The sequence below is a fragment of the Suricata suricatta genome, chromosome X (assembly GCF_006229205.1).
Source record: "Suricata suricatta isolate VVHF042 chromosome X, meerkat_22Aug2017_6uvM2_HiC, whole genome shotgun sequence".
Taxonomy (NCBI): domain Eukaryota; kingdom Metazoa; phylum Chordata; class Mammalia; order Carnivora; family Herpestidae; genus Suricata; species Suricata suricatta.
The window spans coordinates 39,092,178-39,111,097 of NC_043717.1; the positions used below are offsets into that span (position 1 = coordinate 39,092,178).

At 55.2% G+C, this 18,920-nt stretch overlaps 1 protein-coding gene and 1 long non-coding RNA gene across 7 annotated transcripts in view; one reads left to right on the forward strand and one right to left on the reverse strand.

The window, feature by feature from the left end:
- RBM10 (RNA binding motif protein 10) overlaps positions 1 to 12,657 on the forward strand; it is a 30,061-nt gene extending 17,404 nt beyond the window's left edge. For 4 of the 6 annotated variants that reach the window (XM_029929569.1, XM_029929573.1, XM_029929572.1 and 1 more), the window contains 20 exons: positions 1,230 to 1,299; positions 3,157 to 3,230; positions 4,634 to 4,720; positions 6,785 to 6,845; positions 6,991 to 7,167; positions 7,552 to 7,712; positions 7,888 to 7,985; positions 8,072 to 8,159; positions 8,817 to 9,003; positions 9,105 to 9,244; positions 9,350 to 9,467; positions 9,566 to 9,657; positions 9,745 to 9,909; positions 10,826 to 10,975; positions 11,079 to 11,144; positions 11,232 to 11,420; positions 11,512 to 11,586; positions 11,907 to 12,013; positions 12,094 to 12,223; positions 12,315 to 12,657. In XM_029929569.1, the coding sequence (XP_029785429.1) occupies positions 1,230 to 1,299; positions 3,157 to 3,230; positions 4,634 to 4,720; positions 6,785 to 6,845; positions 6,991 to 7,167; positions 7,552 to 7,712; positions 7,888 to 7,985; positions 8,072 to 8,159; positions 8,817 to 9,003; positions 9,105 to 9,244; positions 9,350 to 9,467; positions 9,566 to 9,657; positions 9,745 to 9,909; positions 10,826 to 10,975; positions 11,079 to 11,144; positions 11,232 to 11,420; positions 11,512 to 11,586; positions 11,907 to 12,013; positions 12,094 to 12,223; positions 12,315 to 12,440 (2,361 nt within the window). In that variant the 3' untranslated portion in view covers positions 12,441 to 12,657. The remainder of the gene's footprint in view (positions 1 to 1,229; positions 1,300 to 3,156; positions 3,231 to 4,633; positions 4,721 to 6,784; positions 6,846 to 6,990; positions 7,168 to 7,551; positions 7,713 to 7,887; positions 7,986 to 8,071; positions 8,160 to 8,816; positions 9,004 to 9,104; positions 9,245 to 9,349; positions 9,468 to 9,565; positions 9,658 to 9,744; positions 9,910 to 10,825; positions 10,976 to 11,078; positions 11,145 to 11,231; positions 11,421 to 11,511; positions 11,587 to 11,906; positions 12,014 to 12,093; positions 12,224 to 12,314) is intronic. The other 2 variants (XM_029929570.1, XM_029929574.1) reach the window with 1 other exon arrangement.
- LOC115283302 lies at positions 87 to 8,669 on the reverse strand. Its single transcript, XR_003904996.1, has 3 exons — positions 8,545 to 8,669; positions 3,125 to 3,204; positions 87 to 534 (listed from the first exon to the last, which is right to left on the reverse strand). It is a non-coding gene; the product is annotated as an uncharacterized LOC115283302 (long non-coding RNA).
- Positions 12,658 to 18,920: the final 6,263 nt, after the last annotated feature.

Sequence of the window (18,920 nt, forward strand, 5' to 3'; positions counted from 1 at the left end):
CCTCATTGGCCTCCCGGAGTCTCCTCTCTGACCCCGCCAAATTCTCTGCTCAGCTCCCCTTCGAAATCTACTGGCTGCCCGTTTTGTCAAAGAAAAACCTCCACCTGTTTATTTGGGAGCTTCTCCAGTCTGGGCCAGCCTCCCTGTGCAGGGTCAGACAGTAGCTCCATGCTGACATGTGTCAGGGATTTATCACAGGGTGGGCCACATGCCAGGTCTCATTTAGTCCTCACAGCCACCCTGCGGGGAAGGCACTCTGTGTTTCCATCCTACCGATGAGGAAGCCAGGCCCCCAGCAGTGAAGCAGCTTGCTCCAGGTCCCACAGCCCATGAGTGGCAGACCAGCAAGTGGCAGAGGGACTTGGGGTCTGGACCTGAGCAGCTGGATTCCAGAGGCCACATTCTTGCTGTTTCCGGAGCCCTCCTTCAGCATTTGCAGTCCTCATGAGCTCGTGTGTGTGTATGCGTGTGTGTGTGTAAGAGAGAGCGCGAGAGAGAGAGCGTGTGTGAGCGAGTTCCTTTCTTTTTTACCTGCTGAGGAAACAGGCCCAGAAGTAGTAAGATTGCCACCCAAGAATGCCTGGCATGTGCTCTCAGGCTTCTGCAAGAGGCACCACTGGCCTAGAATCCCTGCCTCACCTGGTCCAAACCCCAAATTGCCTCTACAGCTTCCGTCTGGCTTCATTCAGGGAGCTTTTCAAACCCTATGACCGCACCTTTTTGTCTCCAGCCCCAGGGTACCATCCACCCTTGGCCTGGGGAGCTTGGCTGGGCTCTGCCCAGACCCCAGTCCCTCCCCTTTTGGTGTTTGCTTCCTGGGTGTCTTGGTGCGAGCCAGAGGGTGGTCCCAGAGCCGCACCCGGGCTCTCCTCCCTCACAGTCCCACCCAGTCAGTTGTCACAGCAGCCCTGGGGGCCATCCTTGGGGGGCCATCCTTGAGCCGCCAGCCCGGCTTGCTCCCTCTGCTCCCTGGTTGCTCTCCCCGTCTAAGGGTCATCGTCCTGCTGCACCCCACCTCGTAACATGCCCCTTTTGTTTCCCTCCCTCTCTGCACCCAGCCCAGACACTGGTGTGGGGCCAGGGCTGTGGCCTTCTCAGGGGAGAGCCCCCAGAGGGCGCAGGGAGGCAGCGCATGTGCATCACCGGCAGCCCCTCAGGGCCCCGCAGGCTTCCAGGGGCTCCCTGCCACTGTGTGCTGAGCCTGCCCCAATCCGTGTCTCCCCGTACAGATCCGGGGCCAGCTGCAGTCCCATGGAGTGCAAGCAAGGGAGGTCCGGCTGATGCGGAACAAATCCTCAGGTGAGCTTTTGTTCCCAGTGCCTCCCCTTCTGCCGGCCAGCCTCCGCCTCTGGCCTCCCTCCTACTTCTGTCTTCTCCCTCGCCCTCCCTGCCCTGCCTTCCCTCCACGGCTGGGCATGGGCAGCTTGGGGTGTCCTCTCTTCTTCTCTTCCCCTCGACCTGCCCTCCTCACAGCTCCGGGGCTGTTGGGGAGGGGGTGCAATGCTGAGCCGAGTGCTCCCCGGGGGCAGGGCCAGGGCCAGGCTCCGGGGAACCTCCTCTTTGGGATTCTGAGTATCTGAGGTGGTAACACTCCCATATACTCCCTTCCCTCTCCCTTCTTCTCCTTCCCCTCCCTTCAGTCCCCCTCACATTTTTCTGGTAATGGCTTGTGACCAGAAACTAGGTCTGACACAGCCCCACCCACACGTCCCAAGAGAGGGGAGGCAGGGGATGGCTCTTGTCCAAGGGTGCATCCTGAGGAGCAGCCGGGACTCTGGCCTTGCTCGTTCCTCCCCCTCTCTTGCAGGCTGCTTGGAGCTGGCCCAAGATTAGCAGGGCGGTGGGGGGAGTTGTCTCTGCAGGACCTCTGGCCCAGGCTTCCCAAGGCAGGCAGAGTGGGGCTTCACTGCCTGGGCTTCTCTCTCCATCTCTCAGTCTCTCTCTTCCCCACACCTCCATCTCTCTCCCTCCCTCTCTCTTTCTCTCTTTCTCCCTCTCCCTTTTCCTCTCTCCTTCCCTCTCTCTCCCCTTGTCTCTCTCTCTCCCTCCCTCTCTTTCTCTCTCCCCCCCATCTTGCCCTCTCTCTCTTCCTCCCTCCCTCCCCCCACCCCAAATCATACCATTCCACTTCTCCTGTGCATCCTCATAGTGACTCTTATGGAGATCAAGCATGTCCCCCAAAACCCGCCACCTCTCAGCCCTCCCTGTGTGTGCGCCTCCAAAGGAGGAGCTACTTTCCTGTGGCCTCAAGCCCTGGGCCCCTCTCCTAGCCCTGGCCAGGCCTGAGGTCTCTCGGTAGCATGTGGGTCTTGCTCTGCTTCACCTCAGCCACACCACACGCTGACAGGGTTCTGGTCTCTCTCTTTCCACAAGGCAGGGTCCTAGGTGTGGCCTCCTCTGTAGTCCTGGGCACTTCTCCCTGGCCCTCACTCATTCTTTAAGGGCCACCAGGCCAATCCTGGCCCCCATTCTCATGCTGTCTCGGAGGACTTGCACTGTGGGCAGCCATAATCTTCCTAGCTTGCCCCTGAGGGAGGCCCTCTGGTGCGGCCCCCATCCCCTTACTGTGCTAAGGCTGAGGTGACATTGTTTCCCCAACTCCCCCTGGTTCCTGATGGGCCTGGAGCCTTCCTCACCTCACCGAGCAGCCTGGCCCAGGTTCTCTTTTGTCTCTTTGATGAAACACTTGTTACAGGACCCCTCCTGGGTACCCCAGCCTTGTGCTGGGCCCCACCCTTCAGGTATTGATTCTGGCCCATGTGGAGCCAACATCCTGCCCATCTGCCCTCCTTCCTTCTCAGGAGACAGACCTCTACTTGTGCCCTTTCCCTCCTAGCTCCTTCTCTCTGTCTCTGTCACCCCAGGCAGGTGTGCCTGAGCTCCTCTCTCTGTCTTTCTTCCCAGTTGGCGTGTGTGTTCTCTCTCCCTCCCCCATCCCTCTTTCCTGCCTGTCCTGCCTGTCCCGGCCATCTACCTTGCCTCCCACTCCCTGGTCTTTCTCTCTCTGATTACTTTTCTCTCCCCCCTTCTTCTTTCCACTCCCCCCTTCCCTCTCTGCCCCCCTGGTCCTCTCCCCTCGGGTCCCACCCCCGGGAACGCCGTGTGTCCAAAGCTGTTGACTAACCCACTGCGTCTGTATCTGAATGCTGTCTCCAGGTCAGAGCCGGGGCTTCGCCTTCGTCGAGTTTAGTCACTTGCAGGACGCTACACGATGGATGGAAGCCAATCAGGTTGCTTTGCCGCACTTGAACCCCCCCCCAAACAAATACTACTTTGTAATCGAGCGCTCCCCATCGCCTGATTCTTATGGACACAGTTCCCTGCCCTGTGGCCCTGTGTCCCGTCCCCCTTCCCCGTCCCCTCTCTCTCTCCCCCTTCCTGACCCTCACTATCTCCTCTTCCCATCTCTTGCTACCCACTGGGCTTACCTTCAAGAATCCACACTCACCACAGGCCCCTTCCTAGACACTACCTCTGCCCATCCACTTCCTAGCCGAGCTTTTGGAGAAGGGGCTGCAAGGGGAGGGGGAAAGTTCTTCCACCGAGGCTCCCACTCCCCGGGGACCACCCTGCTGGGGGAGGGGTTAGGCAGAGCCAGGACTTCATTCGGCTCTCAGATACCACCGGAAGTCTAGTTACTGGGAGACTTAGCTGTTGGCACATTAACTAGCACGTCCCATTTGGCCAGCTCTCTCCCTGCATGTGAGTTCGGCCTTTTGATTTCCGTGTGAGAGGCCAGCACTGCTCTGTTGGTCTGAAGTAGCAGTCGGATGTGATAGAACCCACTTCAGGTGCCCCGGCCCACCCTCTGCACCTACCCCATGCACAGAAGTCACCACCTGCCCATCCTGCTGCTGGCAGACACACCTTCTCAGCAGAGAGTCCTGCTCTAGGGAAGGAAAGGGAGCCTGCTCCCCCGCCTGGCACGGTCCCCCACCCAGCAGCTTTGGGACCTTCAGAGACCCAAGGACCTGCTCTGCTCACCCACCTAGAGCCCGGCTCACTCGTGTGGGGCACCGAAGGAAAGCCTCAGGGGAGGAAGGGGCAGGTGTGGTGGAAGCAGGGCTCAGGAGGGTGGCCGTGGGGCCATCTCTGCCCTCATGCTGTGGGCCCAGGGCCCAGCCAGCCCCAGAAGGACAGCCTCACAGCAGGAACTTCCATCTTTTAAATATGGCTCTTTTCTTTCTCCCCTTCTCCAGCACTAGCGCGCGTGCGCTCTCTCTCTCTCTCTCTCTTTCTCTCCCCTCCTCTCCCTCCCCTCCCTGTCCCCCACATCCCAAGTGTAGCCTGTGTAGTGCTGGCCCTGGGTGTGGCCTGGCAGCATCAGGGCCGAGTGGGGAGTTTTCCCCCACTGTCCGGCAAGCGTCGGTCAGCCGAGCACTGTGTGCCTGGTGGCGTGTGTTCACGTGTGCGTGCGCGTGCCCGGAAAGGCAGCAAAGAGCTGCACCCGAGGGCTGTGGCGCTTTCCCTCCCTCCTTCCCTTCCTTCTTCCCTCGTCCGTTCTCCGACCTCCCTCCGTTCCCTGTCCCTCATCCATCCAGCTGAAGGGCTCGCTCACTCTCTTCTCCTGTGCTGAAACGGTGCGTGGGGCACTGCCGCCTGGGGCCTCACTGCGCTCTGCTTTTCCCTGCAGCACTCCCTCAGCATCCTGGGCCAGAAGGTGTCCATGCACTACAGCGACCCCAAGCCCAAGATCAATGAGGACTGGCTGTGTAATAAGGTACAGGGGCGGTGGGCAGCTGTTGCCATGGATAGAGACGGCAGCGGCGGCAGTGTCTGTCTCCTTGGGCCCTCTGGGGGTGGCGTAGGCATTGAGGACTGGCTGAGCTCAAGTAGCCAGCGTTCCTTGCCGTCTACCCACCCACCCACCTGTGCGTACTGGGCTTTCATCGGTGCCAGGCTCTGCCCTCGAGGAGTACAGTCTTGGCTGAAGTCCCAGTGGGCTTTAAGCAAATATTTACATAAGGGACCAACTAGTGACAGTGGAGGCACAACGTGGTGTGTCAGAACATGGACTTCTGAGCCAGACTGGCTGGAATTAGACCCTCCCGGATCCTCCTTGATCTCTGTCTCCCTTTCGTCATCTCTAAAGCACGAATAGCGATGACACCTCTCCCCGGAGGTGGTTGGGAGGATTCCAGTGTGACGATGAGAGGGTGACGCTTGGAACACCACCTGGCCCGTGGTTAGCACCCCTTTAATGTCTGCCCCTCACCCCCAACACCGAAGAAAGCATAGGGCATGGTGAGAGCCTGAGTCAGGTGACCTGACCTTGATGGCCCCTCCAACAAGGCCACATCCACCTGAGGCCAGGGGTAGAAGCTGTGGGATCCTGCAGTCGTATTCCCTATGAGGAGGCTGAGGCCCAAAGGGGTGCCACAGTGGGTGAGCTTGGAGTCGTGACTTGCTTCTGGTCATCGGGGTCATGGATGCCACCCTGGGTTCAGGTCTCCCCTGGGGCCAGCATCACAAGCAGCTCTAAGGCAGCCTTGAGACTCCACAGCCCTACCTCCCATGGCCAGCCGGTGCTCCTGAGAGCTGGCAGACGCCCCAACTCTCTCTGAGAAGAAGTCTGCCTACTAAGAGGAGTGGCACCCATTGGTTTAAAAAGAAGTGTTCTCGGTAGGCAGGGTGTCTGGTATCTCTACAGAGGTAGGGACGAACTGACAGCGGCACTGTGTCTCTCCTGTATCTGCAGATACTCCTCAAAAGCAGAGAACTCCTCCATTCCCCTCCTCTAACCCCCACATCCTGTTGGTCACCAGGTCCTGTCACTTCCATCACACAAATGCCCTCCCTTGCAATTCTCACTGCCCAGACCAGGTGTCACATGCTCCATCCCGCTCTGGACCCCTCTTCTGCTGTTCTGGCCTTGCCACTTTCTCTCACTCCCTCATCTACAACATTCCTTGAGACCACCTCTGACCACGTCTCTCTTCTTCTGCTTAGTGCCCTGCTAGCTCAGAACTTAAGTGTGACCGCCCTCTGGAAGCTAGCTTCACCTGCCCTCTCCAGCTTCAGCTTTAGTCTCGCCTTGCCTTTAGACACTAGTGACAGAAATCTTTCGTGCCCTTTGCTAGCCATAGCTTCCCAGCGAAACCAAAGCAAACCTCTGGGCCTTCCAGATCAAACGTCCCTGCCAACTATCCCCAGCTTAGTGAGCCATACCCCTCCTGGCTTGTTCCCTGCCCTTGAGTCCCCACAGACTAACCTGCCTACCTGTGCTACATCTGCCCCCTGCTGTTAGGCCCCGAGGCCACACCCTGGCATACAGGGCAGAGCCTGGTGCAGGGGCAGTGCGTACTGTGTGACTGTGGAACAGAAAGAGAAATGTAGTAGAAGCTGGGGGTTTCTGGAGGCTGGGATGTCCAAAGCTGGTTTCTCAAGAGTACCAACCCAGTCCTCGAGATAAACAAGGAACGGGAGCCTGACGAGAGTGGCCAGTGGCTTTTAGGAGTGGAGACACTGAAGCTCTCTGAATAGGGAAGCCAGTTTAGGAAGAGGAACCTGCCAAAGGGACAAGGAGGGGCGTGGCACTTGTAAACAGGTGGGGGAGTTGATTCCTGAGTTGAGGGGGTGGCACTGAGGACAGACTTGAGACGGTATGAAGGGAAGATTCACAGACTGAGAATGACAGCCAGAGCCCCCTGCCAACCCCTGACCCTGGGACCTTCCCGGAGCATTGAGGGGTTCCCTGGGGGTGGGGGTGGGGTCTCTGGATCCATGTTTGGAGGGTACAGTGGAGAGCCCCACCTGCTCTGATGGCCTGGCCTGTGCCTCACAGTGTGGCGTCCAGAACTTCAAACGCCGAGAGAAGTGCTTCAAATGTGGCGTGCCCAAGTCAGGTGAGGCCCTCCTGTCTCCCCCCGCTCCCTGTGACATTGGTGGCTGAGGGGAGGATGGGGAGGGCTCAGTGCCCTGGGAGGAAGGGGGTCAGCCTTGGAGGCCCCCCTCCTCTGTCCCCAGCATGTCTCCTGCCATCCCTGACAGAGGCGGAGCAGAAGCTGCCCCTGGGTGCAAGGCTGGATCAGCAGACGCTGCCGCTTGGTGGACGGGAGCTCAGCCAGGGCCTGCTCCCCTTGCCTCAGCCTTACCAGGCCCAGGGAGTGCTGGCCTCCCAAGCCCTGTCACAGGGCTCGGAGCCAAGCTCGGAGAACGCCAATGACAGTGAGTCAGTTGTTCCTTCCTTTCGCCCTGCCCTAGGGTATCTGTCTGGGCTGGACTCTCCAAGCCCAGAGAGATGGCGGTCACAAGGACTTAGCCCTCCCAGGGTCTCTCTGCCTGGTGGGGGGACAGACATGATGTAGGAAGAGCAGGAGAGGAGTGTTTCCCACCTCGACTTTGGGGGTGTGTTGGGAAGGTTCTCGCAGGTGAGTGACTGAGCTGGGACTTGGACTGATCAGCAGAGTTTATCCAGGAGGAAGAGGTGAAAGGAAGAAGTAGGTGCAAAGACCTAGAAGCCAGAGAAGAGGGACAGTGGGGAGCCACCAGAGAGTAGGGCTGAAGCAGAGTATCAGGGGTGCCCCCCTAATGCTGGGCCCCTTCCCGCAGCCATCATATTGCGCAACCTGAACCCACACAGCACCATGGACTCCATCCTGGGGGCCCTGGCACCCTATGCGGTGCTGTCCTCCTCCAACGTACGCGTCATCAAGGACAAGCAAACCCAACTGAACCGTGGCTTCGCCTTCATCCAGCTCTCCACCATCGTGGTGAGGGCGGCACAGGGGGGGCCGGGCGGCCAGGGTCCCGGCCCCCGGGGCAGGGAGGAGGGACCCTGAGCCCAGTCCCCCTCCGCCGCGGCTCCAAGCCTGGAAATGGGGCAGTGGAGCCGGGGACCTCCCCGGGCCTGACCCTTCTGCCCCCACCTACCCCCTCTTCCCCCAGGAAGCAGCCCAACTACTGCAGATCCTACAGGCCCTGCACCCGCCACTCACCATCGACGGCAAGACCATCAATGTTGAGTTCGCCAAGGGTTCTAAGAGGTCAGGGTCCCGCCTGTGTCCTTTCCTAGCTGGCCCCCTAGCCCAGGGCCTTGCATCTCACTCCCAGTCTCTGACATCCTCCCCAGGGACATGGCCTCCAATGAAGGCAGCCGCATCAATGCTGCCTCTGTGGCCAGCACTGCCATTGCTGCGGCCCAGTGGGCCATCTCACAGGTACTCAAAGACTCCCCTCTGCCCCAGCACCCCCGTACCAGGGCCACCTCAACCTTCCCGCGCCCTCTCTGCACAACTGGGAGGGCTGGCTTGCTGTCTTGGCTTTCCGTGGACCCCAAACCCTGTCAGAGTGGCTGCCATGGGCATTGGGCACCTCGCTGCAGCTCCCTTCCCGGTCACCTCCCAGGCTTCCAACATCAACACCATCGCGGCTGCTTTTTGCTTCTGTTTGGTGGTTATTTTATCATCCTGAGTTGTTTCAGCCTCTTTAATGAAATGGAATTTATAAGTGGCTGAAAGAAAATTGGGAGAGGAGAATAAAGAAGGGGAGGACCCTGTCTTCCTTGATCTGATACCCAGAACACGAACCACGCCACACACGTACCAGTGTCAGCCGTGGGAGCACTTTGGCACAAGTCTTCATTCCTTTCTTGTTTTTGCTGTTCTGCCCTGCTGTGGCCATGTGGCCCTCACACTTCACTTGTCTGAGGCCTGCATGCTTTCTGTCGGCAGACTGGCAGACAGACATAAGCCTCACTTGTGGGCAGATGCTTCTTAGCAGGTTTCCCTCCCCCCCCCCCCCCCCCCCCCCCCCCCCCCCCCCCCCCCCCCCCGTGCCCCTTCCTCTGCTAACGAGCCCCTCCCACTGCCCCTCAGGCCTCCCAGGGTGGGGAGGGTGCCTGGGCCACCCCCGAGGAGCCACCGGTCGACTACAGCTACTACCAACAGGATGAGGGCTATGGCGGCAGCCAGGGCACAGAGTCCTCCCTCTATGCTCATGGCTACCTCAAGGGCACCAAGGGCCCCGGCATCACAGGAACCAAAGGGGACCCAGCTGGAGCAGGTGAGCCCCAGCATTTCTCCCTGAGCCCGTGGGGTGGGGGGAGTCAATGGGCATGGGGTCCTGGGCCCCACCAGTAACACCTCCCTCCCTGTCCTTTACAGGTCCCGAGGCCTCCCTGGAGCCTGGGACAGACTCTGTGTCCCTGCAGGCTTTCTCCCGCGCCCAGTCCGGTGCTGCACCTGGCATCTACCAGCAATCAGCTGAGGCGAGTGGCAGCCAGGGCGCTGCTGCCAACAGCCAGGTGAGAGAGCCCGGGGCAGGGGCACCCTGGGAGATAGGTGGGGGGAGGGTACTGGGGGCACTGGCAGACACTGAGCCCTGTTCCCCTATCTGGCCCCGTGACCAGTCATACACCATCATATCACCCGCTGTGCTCAAATCTGAGCTCCAGAGCCCTACCCACCCCAGCTCTGCCCTGCCACCAGCCACCAGCCCAACTGCCCAGGAGTCTTACAACCAGTACCGTGAGTAACTACAGCCTGTGGGTGGGAGGCCGGGAAGTTCCTTAACAAAGGACAGAGGAGTGTGACCCCCTCTTTTCTCACCTCTCTCCCGTCACCAGCTGTTCCTGACGTTTCTACCTACCAGTACGACGAGACATCTGGCTACTACTATGACCCGCAGACCGGCCTCTACTATGACCCCAACTCCCAGGTGATAGGGTGGCCCAGGGAGTGGGTGGGGTCTGTAGTTCCCTTCCTTGAGGTCTTCCCTCATGCCTTTCCATTTCCCCTCCCCCAGTATTATTACAATGCTCAGAGCCAACAGTACCTATACTGGGACGGGGAGAGGCGGACCTACATCCCTGCCCTGGAACAGTCGGCTGATGGGCATAAGGAGACAGGGGCCCCCTCAAAAGAGGGTAAAGAGAAGAAGGAGAAGCACAAGACCAAGACAGCCCAACAGGTGAACACGGGGGGTCCAGCAGTCACTGGGCTGGCTGTTTGGTGTCTTCCGATGAAGAATGCATTTCTATTCTCTTTAGCCTTCCACTGTGGAGGGAGAGGGGCAGACGTATATGCGTGGTGGCAGTGATTGTGCTTAAGAGAGACCAGGCTTCTGGCCCAGTTCTGATCTTTGACGTGTGACCTCAAGCCAGGGTAGTCTCCTCAGTCTCCCTGTGTGGCCGGTGCCTAGTGAGCCCCGTCAGCCTTCCTTTCCCCCAGTGGGACCCCTCATGTTGCCTGCGTGCCTGAAGCCAGGCTAACGCTGCCTGTGGAAACACATGGGCAGGCAGACCTTCTTTGGACCCAGAGCCTCACTCATGAGTATGTGTCTGGGATGTGTATCCAAGAGAACTTCTCACGGGTCCCTCCATGTGCAGGTAGGAAAGCGGCCACTGCGGCATTTGGTGGGAATGGGCAGTTGGAGGGAACTTTGGTAGCTTTCTGTGGAGGAAGAATATGACAGTCTGGGTGCAGCACTTAGTGCTGAACTAAGTGCTAAGTAAGAACTAAGCGTTTGTTGACGACCTGGTAAATTCTGAAGGTGGAGTTGTTCCTGGTGGGGGACAGAATGTGGAGTGTGGCAGAGTATCATGTGTATTCTCCTACCCAGAGAAAGCCATTGTGTGCATTGTAGAATGGTAAGGTGATACAAAAGCCCACAGAGAGTGGAATCGTGTGAGTGCCTGTCCGGAGAATGGGGGGGCGTAGCCCACAAGGGCTTGATGGGGGCTGTTGATGATCGAATGATGAGGAGTGGGGACTTTCACGGCTGCCTCCTTGCTTGAGGCTGCAGGGCAGGAAGGGACAGCGGACGGAGTTGGCGGTTATAGCAGTTGGAGGGTCCCCGAGAGCCTCACACCCACCCTTCCCCCTAGATTGCCAAGGACATGGAGCGCTGGGCCCGCAGCCTCAACAAGCAAAAAGAAAACTTCAAAAACAGTTTCCAGCCCATCAGCTCCCTGCGAGACGATGAAAGGCGGGAATCAGCCACTGCAGATGCTGGCTACGCCATCCTTGAGAAGAAGGTGTGTTGTGGCCACCCCTCTGTTACCCGCCCCCCAACCCAAGTCTTGTCATCTCAACAGTCCCTCCGTGGAGTCCCTGAATCTGTGTATTCATCTACCCCAGGGAGCGCTAGCTGAGAGACAGCACACCAGCATGGACCTCCCAAAACTGGCCAGCGATGACCGCCCAGTGAGTGGCTGGGCAGGAGGAGGGGCAGGGGAGGGGACCCCAATCTGGCCAGGCCTGACCTCCCATCCTTATGCTCATGTTCTCCAGAGCCCGCCTCGGGGCCTTGTGGCAGCCTATAGCGGGGAGAGTGACAGCGAGGAGGAGCAGGAGCGCGGGGGTCCGGAGCGGGAGGAGAAGCTCACGGACTGGCAGAAGCTGGCCTGTCTGCTCTGCCGGCGCCAGTTCCCCAGCAAGGAAGCACTCATCCGCCACCAGCAGCTCTCCGGGCTACACAAGGTGACTGAGGGAGGGTAGGCAGGGAACCTCAGCCCGGCCGGGCCCTGCTCGCCCCGCTGCTTCACGCCTACTCCTGTCGGTCCACTTGTAGCAAAACCTTGAGATTCACCGGCGAGCACACCTGTCGGAAAATGAGCTGGAAGCGCTGGAGAAGAACGACATGGAGGTGAGGTGTGACCCACTCCTGGGTTTCATCCCCTCTGTCCCTTGCCACGTGCCTTTCCCCTCAGGCAGCTGCTGCCTAAGTCCCTGAGCCAGATACTGCCTGGCTGCCATCAGTTGTGTCACCTCCTGTCCCTGTGAGGCTTCTTCCTGGCTCCTCCTCCTGTGCTGGCTGCTCGCTACCCACAGTGTCCTGCCCGCAGGACCTCAGACCTGTCAGCCAGAGCCAGCTCCCATGAGGCCCCTAATGTCTCCTGCAAGTAGCCACCTATTCCCCCGTCCTCACTCACACACACACACACACACACACGCCCACGTTTTCAGCAAATGAAGTACCGGGACCGTGCAGCTGAGCGCAGAGAGAAGTACGGCATCCCTGAGCCACCGGAGCCCAAGCGGAGGAAGTACGGCGGCATGTCGGCAGCTTCCGTGTAAGTGCCTGGTGCCGAGGCGTGGACCCGGGGCCAGCAGCCTTGTCACTCCGCTCACACAGTACCGCTGGCCCCTGCAGGGACTTTGAGCAGCCCACGCGGGATGGGCTGGGCAGTGACAACATTGGGAGTCGAATGCTCCAGGCCATGGGCTGGAAAGAGGGCAGTGGCCTGGGTCGGAAGAAGCAGGGCATTGTGACCCCCATTGAGGTGAGTCTTCCGCCATACCATCCCGTCTTCTGGCATTCTCTGCTGCACCCCCATCCCACTCCTGATCTGACAGTCTGCCTCCCTCATGTAGGCCCAGACGCGGGTGCGGGGCTCTGGCTTGGGTGCCCGAGGCAGCTCCTACGGGGTCACCTCAACCGAGTCCTACAAGGAGACACTGCACAAGACAATGGTGACCCGCTTCAACGAGGCCCAGTGAGCAGCTTCGAGAGTTGTTTCTACATGTCTGGTGTCCAGCCCAGGGGCAGGGAAGGGTGAAGTGGTGGGTGGTCTGAGTGAGGCCCTGCACCTGTCTGCTAGCCTATCCTCAGCCAGAGAGGCCCTGACCAAGTCAGACTTTTAAGTTGGTGGCTTTTGTTGGAAAGCTGGGCTGGGATCATGCTCTTCTTTTTGTAATAAAAGCTGAAAAGTCTGTAGCTCGCACGTCTCTTTCTCATGCGCCAGCACAGGTTGTGACCCACACAGACATGGGGGCCTAAACGCAAGTGGACCAGGGGCCTCCTCAGGCTGCAGTGGGTGGCAGTGCTGGCACTCGCAGTGTCTGGCCTGTGCCCCAGCCTACGAGATCCTGGTCACAGCCCCTCACCATCATCAAATATAGCAGGTCTCGATATACCAGGAAATCCACTAGCACTGGGAACTTCCCACCCAATGGCCTTGCCACCCAGGAGCTGCACCTGCTGTGTGATCAAAGGGCTAAACCTCAACTGCATTTGACTGTCCAATGGCATCTCCAAGTGCACATGACAGTGGCACTCTGGCACCAGTTGCCGCCGCACCCTCAGTGGACGGATGGCCCCAGAGGGGTGGAAGCAGAGAAGCTCGGCCTGCCAGTCCCAGGTCCCACAGCTTCCCCATCAGGACCACTTGTGCTCCCACTCATTCCCGTCCTCTCCATTGCTGTTAGCATAGCACCCGCCAGTCTGCACCCTGTGGTTCCCAAGTATGTGTGTACACATGTGCGGACACTCTCAGCACAGGTCTGGGTGTGGTAGGACAGGAGGCTAGGGCTGCCCTCTCTTGGCCTAGGAGGGCTGTGCACCAGAAACTGGGCCAGGAAGCGCCCCTCCCCCAAACACATGCTTGTGAAACCGGAAGGGGAGAGCAAGAGGCACAGAGCCCCTCCCCCCACTCACTGGCCTCAAGGAGACATCTCCCTGCACCAGCTGTAAGAGGCCAGGTGAGAAAGAAGGGGCCCCCCAGAGGTGATAATGGGGGGGGCAGGGAATTGCCCAGGGACTGAGGGAGGAGGGTGTGGGGGAGGGGAAAGGGACAGGAAAGAGGAATAGAAAAAGGCCACCTGAGAGAACCTGTGTCAGGATGGGTGGCTTTCAGTCTGGAGGCACCCACATGTTCCCATCCCTCTTCCCACCCCCCAGGGCTCTGGAAACCCACGACAAGGAAGCCTTATATGTGGTTGGCAGTAGTAAACGGTATAGCCATTCTGGAAAACTGTCTTGCTGTTTCATATAAAGGTAAACATACACTTATCCTATGACCCGCCATGTCATTCTTAGTTACCCCAAATAATGCAAACATAGTCAACAAAAAGACTTGTTATATGTACACGGGAAGTGGCTGTGTTCACTGCAGCAGAAAACTGGGAACCCGAACATCCAACAAGAGGAAAAAGGGTAAATTATGGTCTATTCATAACAATGGACTGCAACTCAGGAATAAAAGGAACAAAATACCATCACAAATATCAACATGAATGAATCTCACAAAGGAGTGAAAAAAGATACACAGAAAAGACGCTATATATGATTCCATTTACGTGAAATTCTCAAAACACGTTTTGGTGGGATGCATGCAACTCTTTGAAGGCAGTATGTTCGAACCGCATGGTGGGTATAGAGATTACTTTAAAATCTTAAAGGGGTGGTGGGTGGCTCGGTTGAGCTTCCGACTTCGGCTCAGGTCATGATCTCCCAGTTTGTGAGTTTGAACCCTGCATCGGGCTCGCTGCTGTCAGCACGGACCCACCTCGGATCCTCCAGCCCCCTCCCCCCCTGCCTGCTCTCTTTCTCTCTCTCTCCCTCTCTCAAAAATTAAAAAATAAAAAAACATTACGGGGCACCTGGGTGGCTCAGTCAGTTGAGCATCCAATTGGCTCAAGTCATGATCTCACGGTTTGTGGGTTCAAGCCCCGCGTCAGGCTCTGTGCTGACAGCTCAGGCCTGGAGCCTGCTTTGGATTCTGTGTGTCCCTCTCTTTTCTGCCCTCCCCTGCTCACATTCTGTGTCTCTGTCTCTCAAAAATAAATAAACATTTAAACACACATTTTGGTGATAGAGTAGGGTGGAGGTGGGGAGGGTCCTAGATCTTGACAGGGGTACTGGTCATATACATAGGTGTATATTTTGGTAAAAATTCAAGCTGTGTAATTAAAATCTGAGCATTTCTCATATGTAAATTATACCCCACATTGGAAAAAGACCACCAGAGCAAACCTCAATAAGAAGCAAGGAAATAATGAAGAGCAGAAATGGAGAAGATAGGTAAAAGCAACATTTGTAAAATCAAAGGCAGAATCTTTGAAACAAAAGAGGAAAAGCAGACCCTCTGCCAAGATTGATTAAGATGGGAAATACAAACATACAAATACAAAATTAAAGATGGGAATTTATTAATACAGTTGCAACAGAACTTTAAAAAATAATGAACACATACCCAAAAATCTAGATGAAATGAATACATTCCTAGAAAAATATAAAATGCCAAAACCATTCCATGAGGAAACAGGTTAATTGAATAGAGCAACAAGTAGTGAGTTAAAACAGTAGTCAAAAGCTTTCCTCTCCCCACCCAAAAAAGGGCCGAAATGTTTTTTTTTAAGTTTATTTATTTTGAGAGAGAGAGAGAGAGAGTGAGCAGGGGAGGGGCAGAGGTCCACAACAGAAAAGCTATAAATGGACCCAAAGTAAACAAACATAGTAATCTGAACTACAGAAAAAGCACTTGATAAGGCTCAAGAAACCATGAATCATACCTATATAAGTGAATGCATGAAAGAGTAAATGGAGAAGGGAAATATTTTTACAGTAGAATGTCAACTGATAATATAATTGTCAACAATGATGGGGTTAGAAAATATATACATGCTAAAACAGTGTTACACTAGCAGTTGGGTCGGTAAGTCGGTGGGTCAGGTCAGTTACACTTTGAGAGAAACAAGATACATCAGTTACACTTTGACAGAAACAAGATACATAGATTCAAAGTATCTCGCTGGAAAACACAGTTCATTCCAAAGGGAAAAGGAGTATCTTTAGGGTAAGGAAACCTGGCAGATACCACCTTAATGAAAGCAAAGCAAACATTATCAGTGTTAAAGTTATGAGCCATCTGATAGCATGAAGTGAGGAGTCAGGGTTGCCTCTGTGATATTCCCTCCCTGAATGCAGAACGGGAATCTAACCACGAGGGGACATCAGACAAAACCAACCGGAGGGGCATGCTACAAAATTCCTAGCTTGGCATCTTCAAAAGCATCAAGGTCATGAAGGTCAAGGGAAGATTAAGAACTGTTCCAGACTGCAGGAGACATGCTATTTGAAAGTTCAAATGTCGCCTCCTTGATGAGGCCTGCTGTGGCTACCCTATTTAAAATTCCAAGCCCTCCCCTGCCATCCTCCCTCCTTGCATTACTTTTCTCCATAACACTTCTCAACTTCAAACATCCTCTAGATTTTCCTACTTTTCAATATTGTCTCCTTCACTGGAACAAAATCGACACGAAGGAAGAGACTTTTGTCTTGCCTTGCTCACTGCTGTGTCCCCATTGCCTAGAACAGGGTTTGTCATATACCAGAGCTTGGAAACTTGAATAGATACACAATTCACAACTGTTCAGATCACTCTCACTTAGGAAAAGAACAGCTAGAAAAAAAGGCCCAAAGAACCCCCAAAAAACAAAAGGCTAATATATAAGAGTTCCTAAAAATCCATGAGAAGTACAGCAACCCAATAGAAAATGAATAAAGGACATGAACAGAAAATCCCCCCCCAAACAAGAACCACAAATACCTTTAAATCTATGAAAAGATGCCCAAGCTCACTCCTACAAAAAGAAATGCAAATTATGATTACAACGGATTGGTAAACATCCAAAGGCTTGGCAATCCAACTCAGTGAGGCTGTGAACTAGCAGACACTCTCGTATGTGGCTGGAGGCAAAGCGAAATGGCCCAAGCCTCTGCCACCCGCCACCTCCCTCTCCCTCTCCTGCTTTCTTACCCCCACGGGCTTCTCTGCTCAAGCTATTTCCTCCAACTGAAATGCTTGCTCTTCCCTCTCACTTGGGAAAGTCCAAATCCCCCCATCGATTACTGCCACTGATCCATTTGAGGGCAATCAATTCTTCAGAGAAGAACTTGGCCACACCCATGACTTCAGCTGTCACCTCTAATGGTCCATAAACCCATATCTACAGTCCCAGGCCTCCCTCCATCCCCTGGATTTCACACCTGGTCCCCAACTGTGCACTCGACCAACACATGCCACAACTTGGATGTCCAGCATGCATCTTAAATGTAACCTATCCAAAAACTCCTGATCTTGCCCCACACCTGATGTCTCATGTCAGTTGATAACTCCATCCTTGCAGCTCCTCAGGCTAATAACCTGGGGGTCAGCCTGGACTCCTCTCTATTTTTTCATGTCCTATCTCTTGGCAAATCCTGGCATCTTTACCTTCAAAATAATCCAAAATCAAATCCTCACCACTTCCACTTTTACCATCTTGTTTTAAAGAAACTTTTTTTAAAAATGCTTGTTTAGTTTTAAGAGAGAGAACGAACACAAGTGGGGGAGGGGCGGAGAGAGGGAGACACAGAAGGTGAAGCAGGCTCCAGGCTCTGAACTGTCACCCCCAGAGCCCAATGCAGGGCCCGAAATCCCTGTGAGATCATGACCTGAGCTGAAGTCAGATCTGAGCCACCCAGATGCCCCTTGCCATCTCAGTCTGATCCTCCCTCATGGCTTTCTGGACTCTATGCTGGTTTTTCTGCTTCCATCTTTTCCTTCACGGTTCTCTCTCCCCATACACAGCAGCCAGCTTGTTTATTCTAAAATATAATTTAAGGACACCTGGGTGGCTCAGTCAGTTAAGCTCAGGTTATGATCTCATGGTTTGTAAGTTCGAGCCCCACATAGGGCTCTCTGCTGTCAGCACAGAGTCCGCTTTGGGTCCTCTGTCCCGTCCCTCTCTGCCCCTTCCCCACTTCTGCCCTCTGTCTCTCTCTCTCTCTCTCCCTCAAAAATAATCTTTAAAAAATTTTTAATTTATTTTTGAGACAGAGAGACAGAGCACAAGTGGGGAAGGGGCAGAGAGAAAGGGAGACCCAAAAAATAATCTTTAAGATAAATATTAAAAAATAAAATAGGGGCACCTGGATGGCTCAGTCGGTTGAACGGCCAGCTTCGGCTCAGGTCATGATCTCATGGTTCATGGGTTTGAACCCTGCGTCGGGCTCTGTGCTGACAGCTAGCTCAGAGCCTGGAGTCTGTTTCAGATTCTGTGTCTCCCTCTCTCTCTGACCCTCCCCTGCTCATGCTGTCTCCGTCTCTCAAAAATAAATAAAAAACATTTTAAAAATAAAATAAAATAAATGTAATTTATATAATGTGACTCCTCTGTTTAAAATCCTTTTACAGGGGCACCTGGGTGGCTCAGTAGGTCAAGCCTCCGACTTTGGCTCAGGTCATGATCTCACGTTCGTGGGTTCGAGCACCACGTCGGGCTCTGGGCTGACAGCTCAGAACCTCGAGCCTGCTTACAATTCTGTGTCTCCCCATCTCTCTGCCCTTCCCCCTCTCACGCTCTGTCTCTCTCCATCTCACAAATAAACAAAACATTAAAAAATTTTTTTAATCTTTTTACAGCTCCTATCAGATCCTAGAACAAAAACCAAACCTCTCAGCCTAGCGTATAATAGCCTACTTCACATGGCCTTGGATCTCATCACCCAGTGTTCTCCTTCCTCATCCCTGTCTGACTACACAGCTTTCTGCTCTTCCTCAAGCAAGAACCTCCAACCTCAAGGCTTTGCATCTAATGTTCCCTCTGTGTGGAATGCTTTCTTTCCCCCACGTGATACGTGGCCCGCTTCCTCATGTTTCATATGCCACCTCCTCAGGGAGGCAGTCCCTGACTACTTTGCATGGGGTATCAGGGGAGGTCTCTCTGAGGTGAAGCAAAAAATAAATAAGAAGGAAAAGATCTGGGGCACCTGGGTGGCTCAGTCAGTTAAGTGGCCGACTTTGGCTCAGGTCATGATCTCACAGTTTGTGAGTTCAAGCCCCGTGTCGGGCTCTGTGCTGACAGCTCAGAGCCTGGAGCTTGCTTTGGATTCTGTGTCTCCCTCTCTCTCTGCCCCTCCTTGCTCATGCTTGCTTTCTCTCTCTCTCTCTCTCTCTCTCAAAAATAAATAAACTTTTGGGATGCCTGGGTGACTCAGTCGGTTAAGCATTCAACTTCAGCTCAGGTCATGATCTCCTGATCTGTGGGTTTGAGCCCCATATCAGGCTGTGTGCTGACAGCTCAGAGCTTGGATCCTGCTTCAGATTCTGGGTCTCCCTCCCCAACCCCGCTCCTCCCCTGCTCCTCCCCTGCTCCTCCCCTGCTCATGCTCTCTCTTGCTCTCAAAAATAAATAAAACATTAAAAAAATAAACTT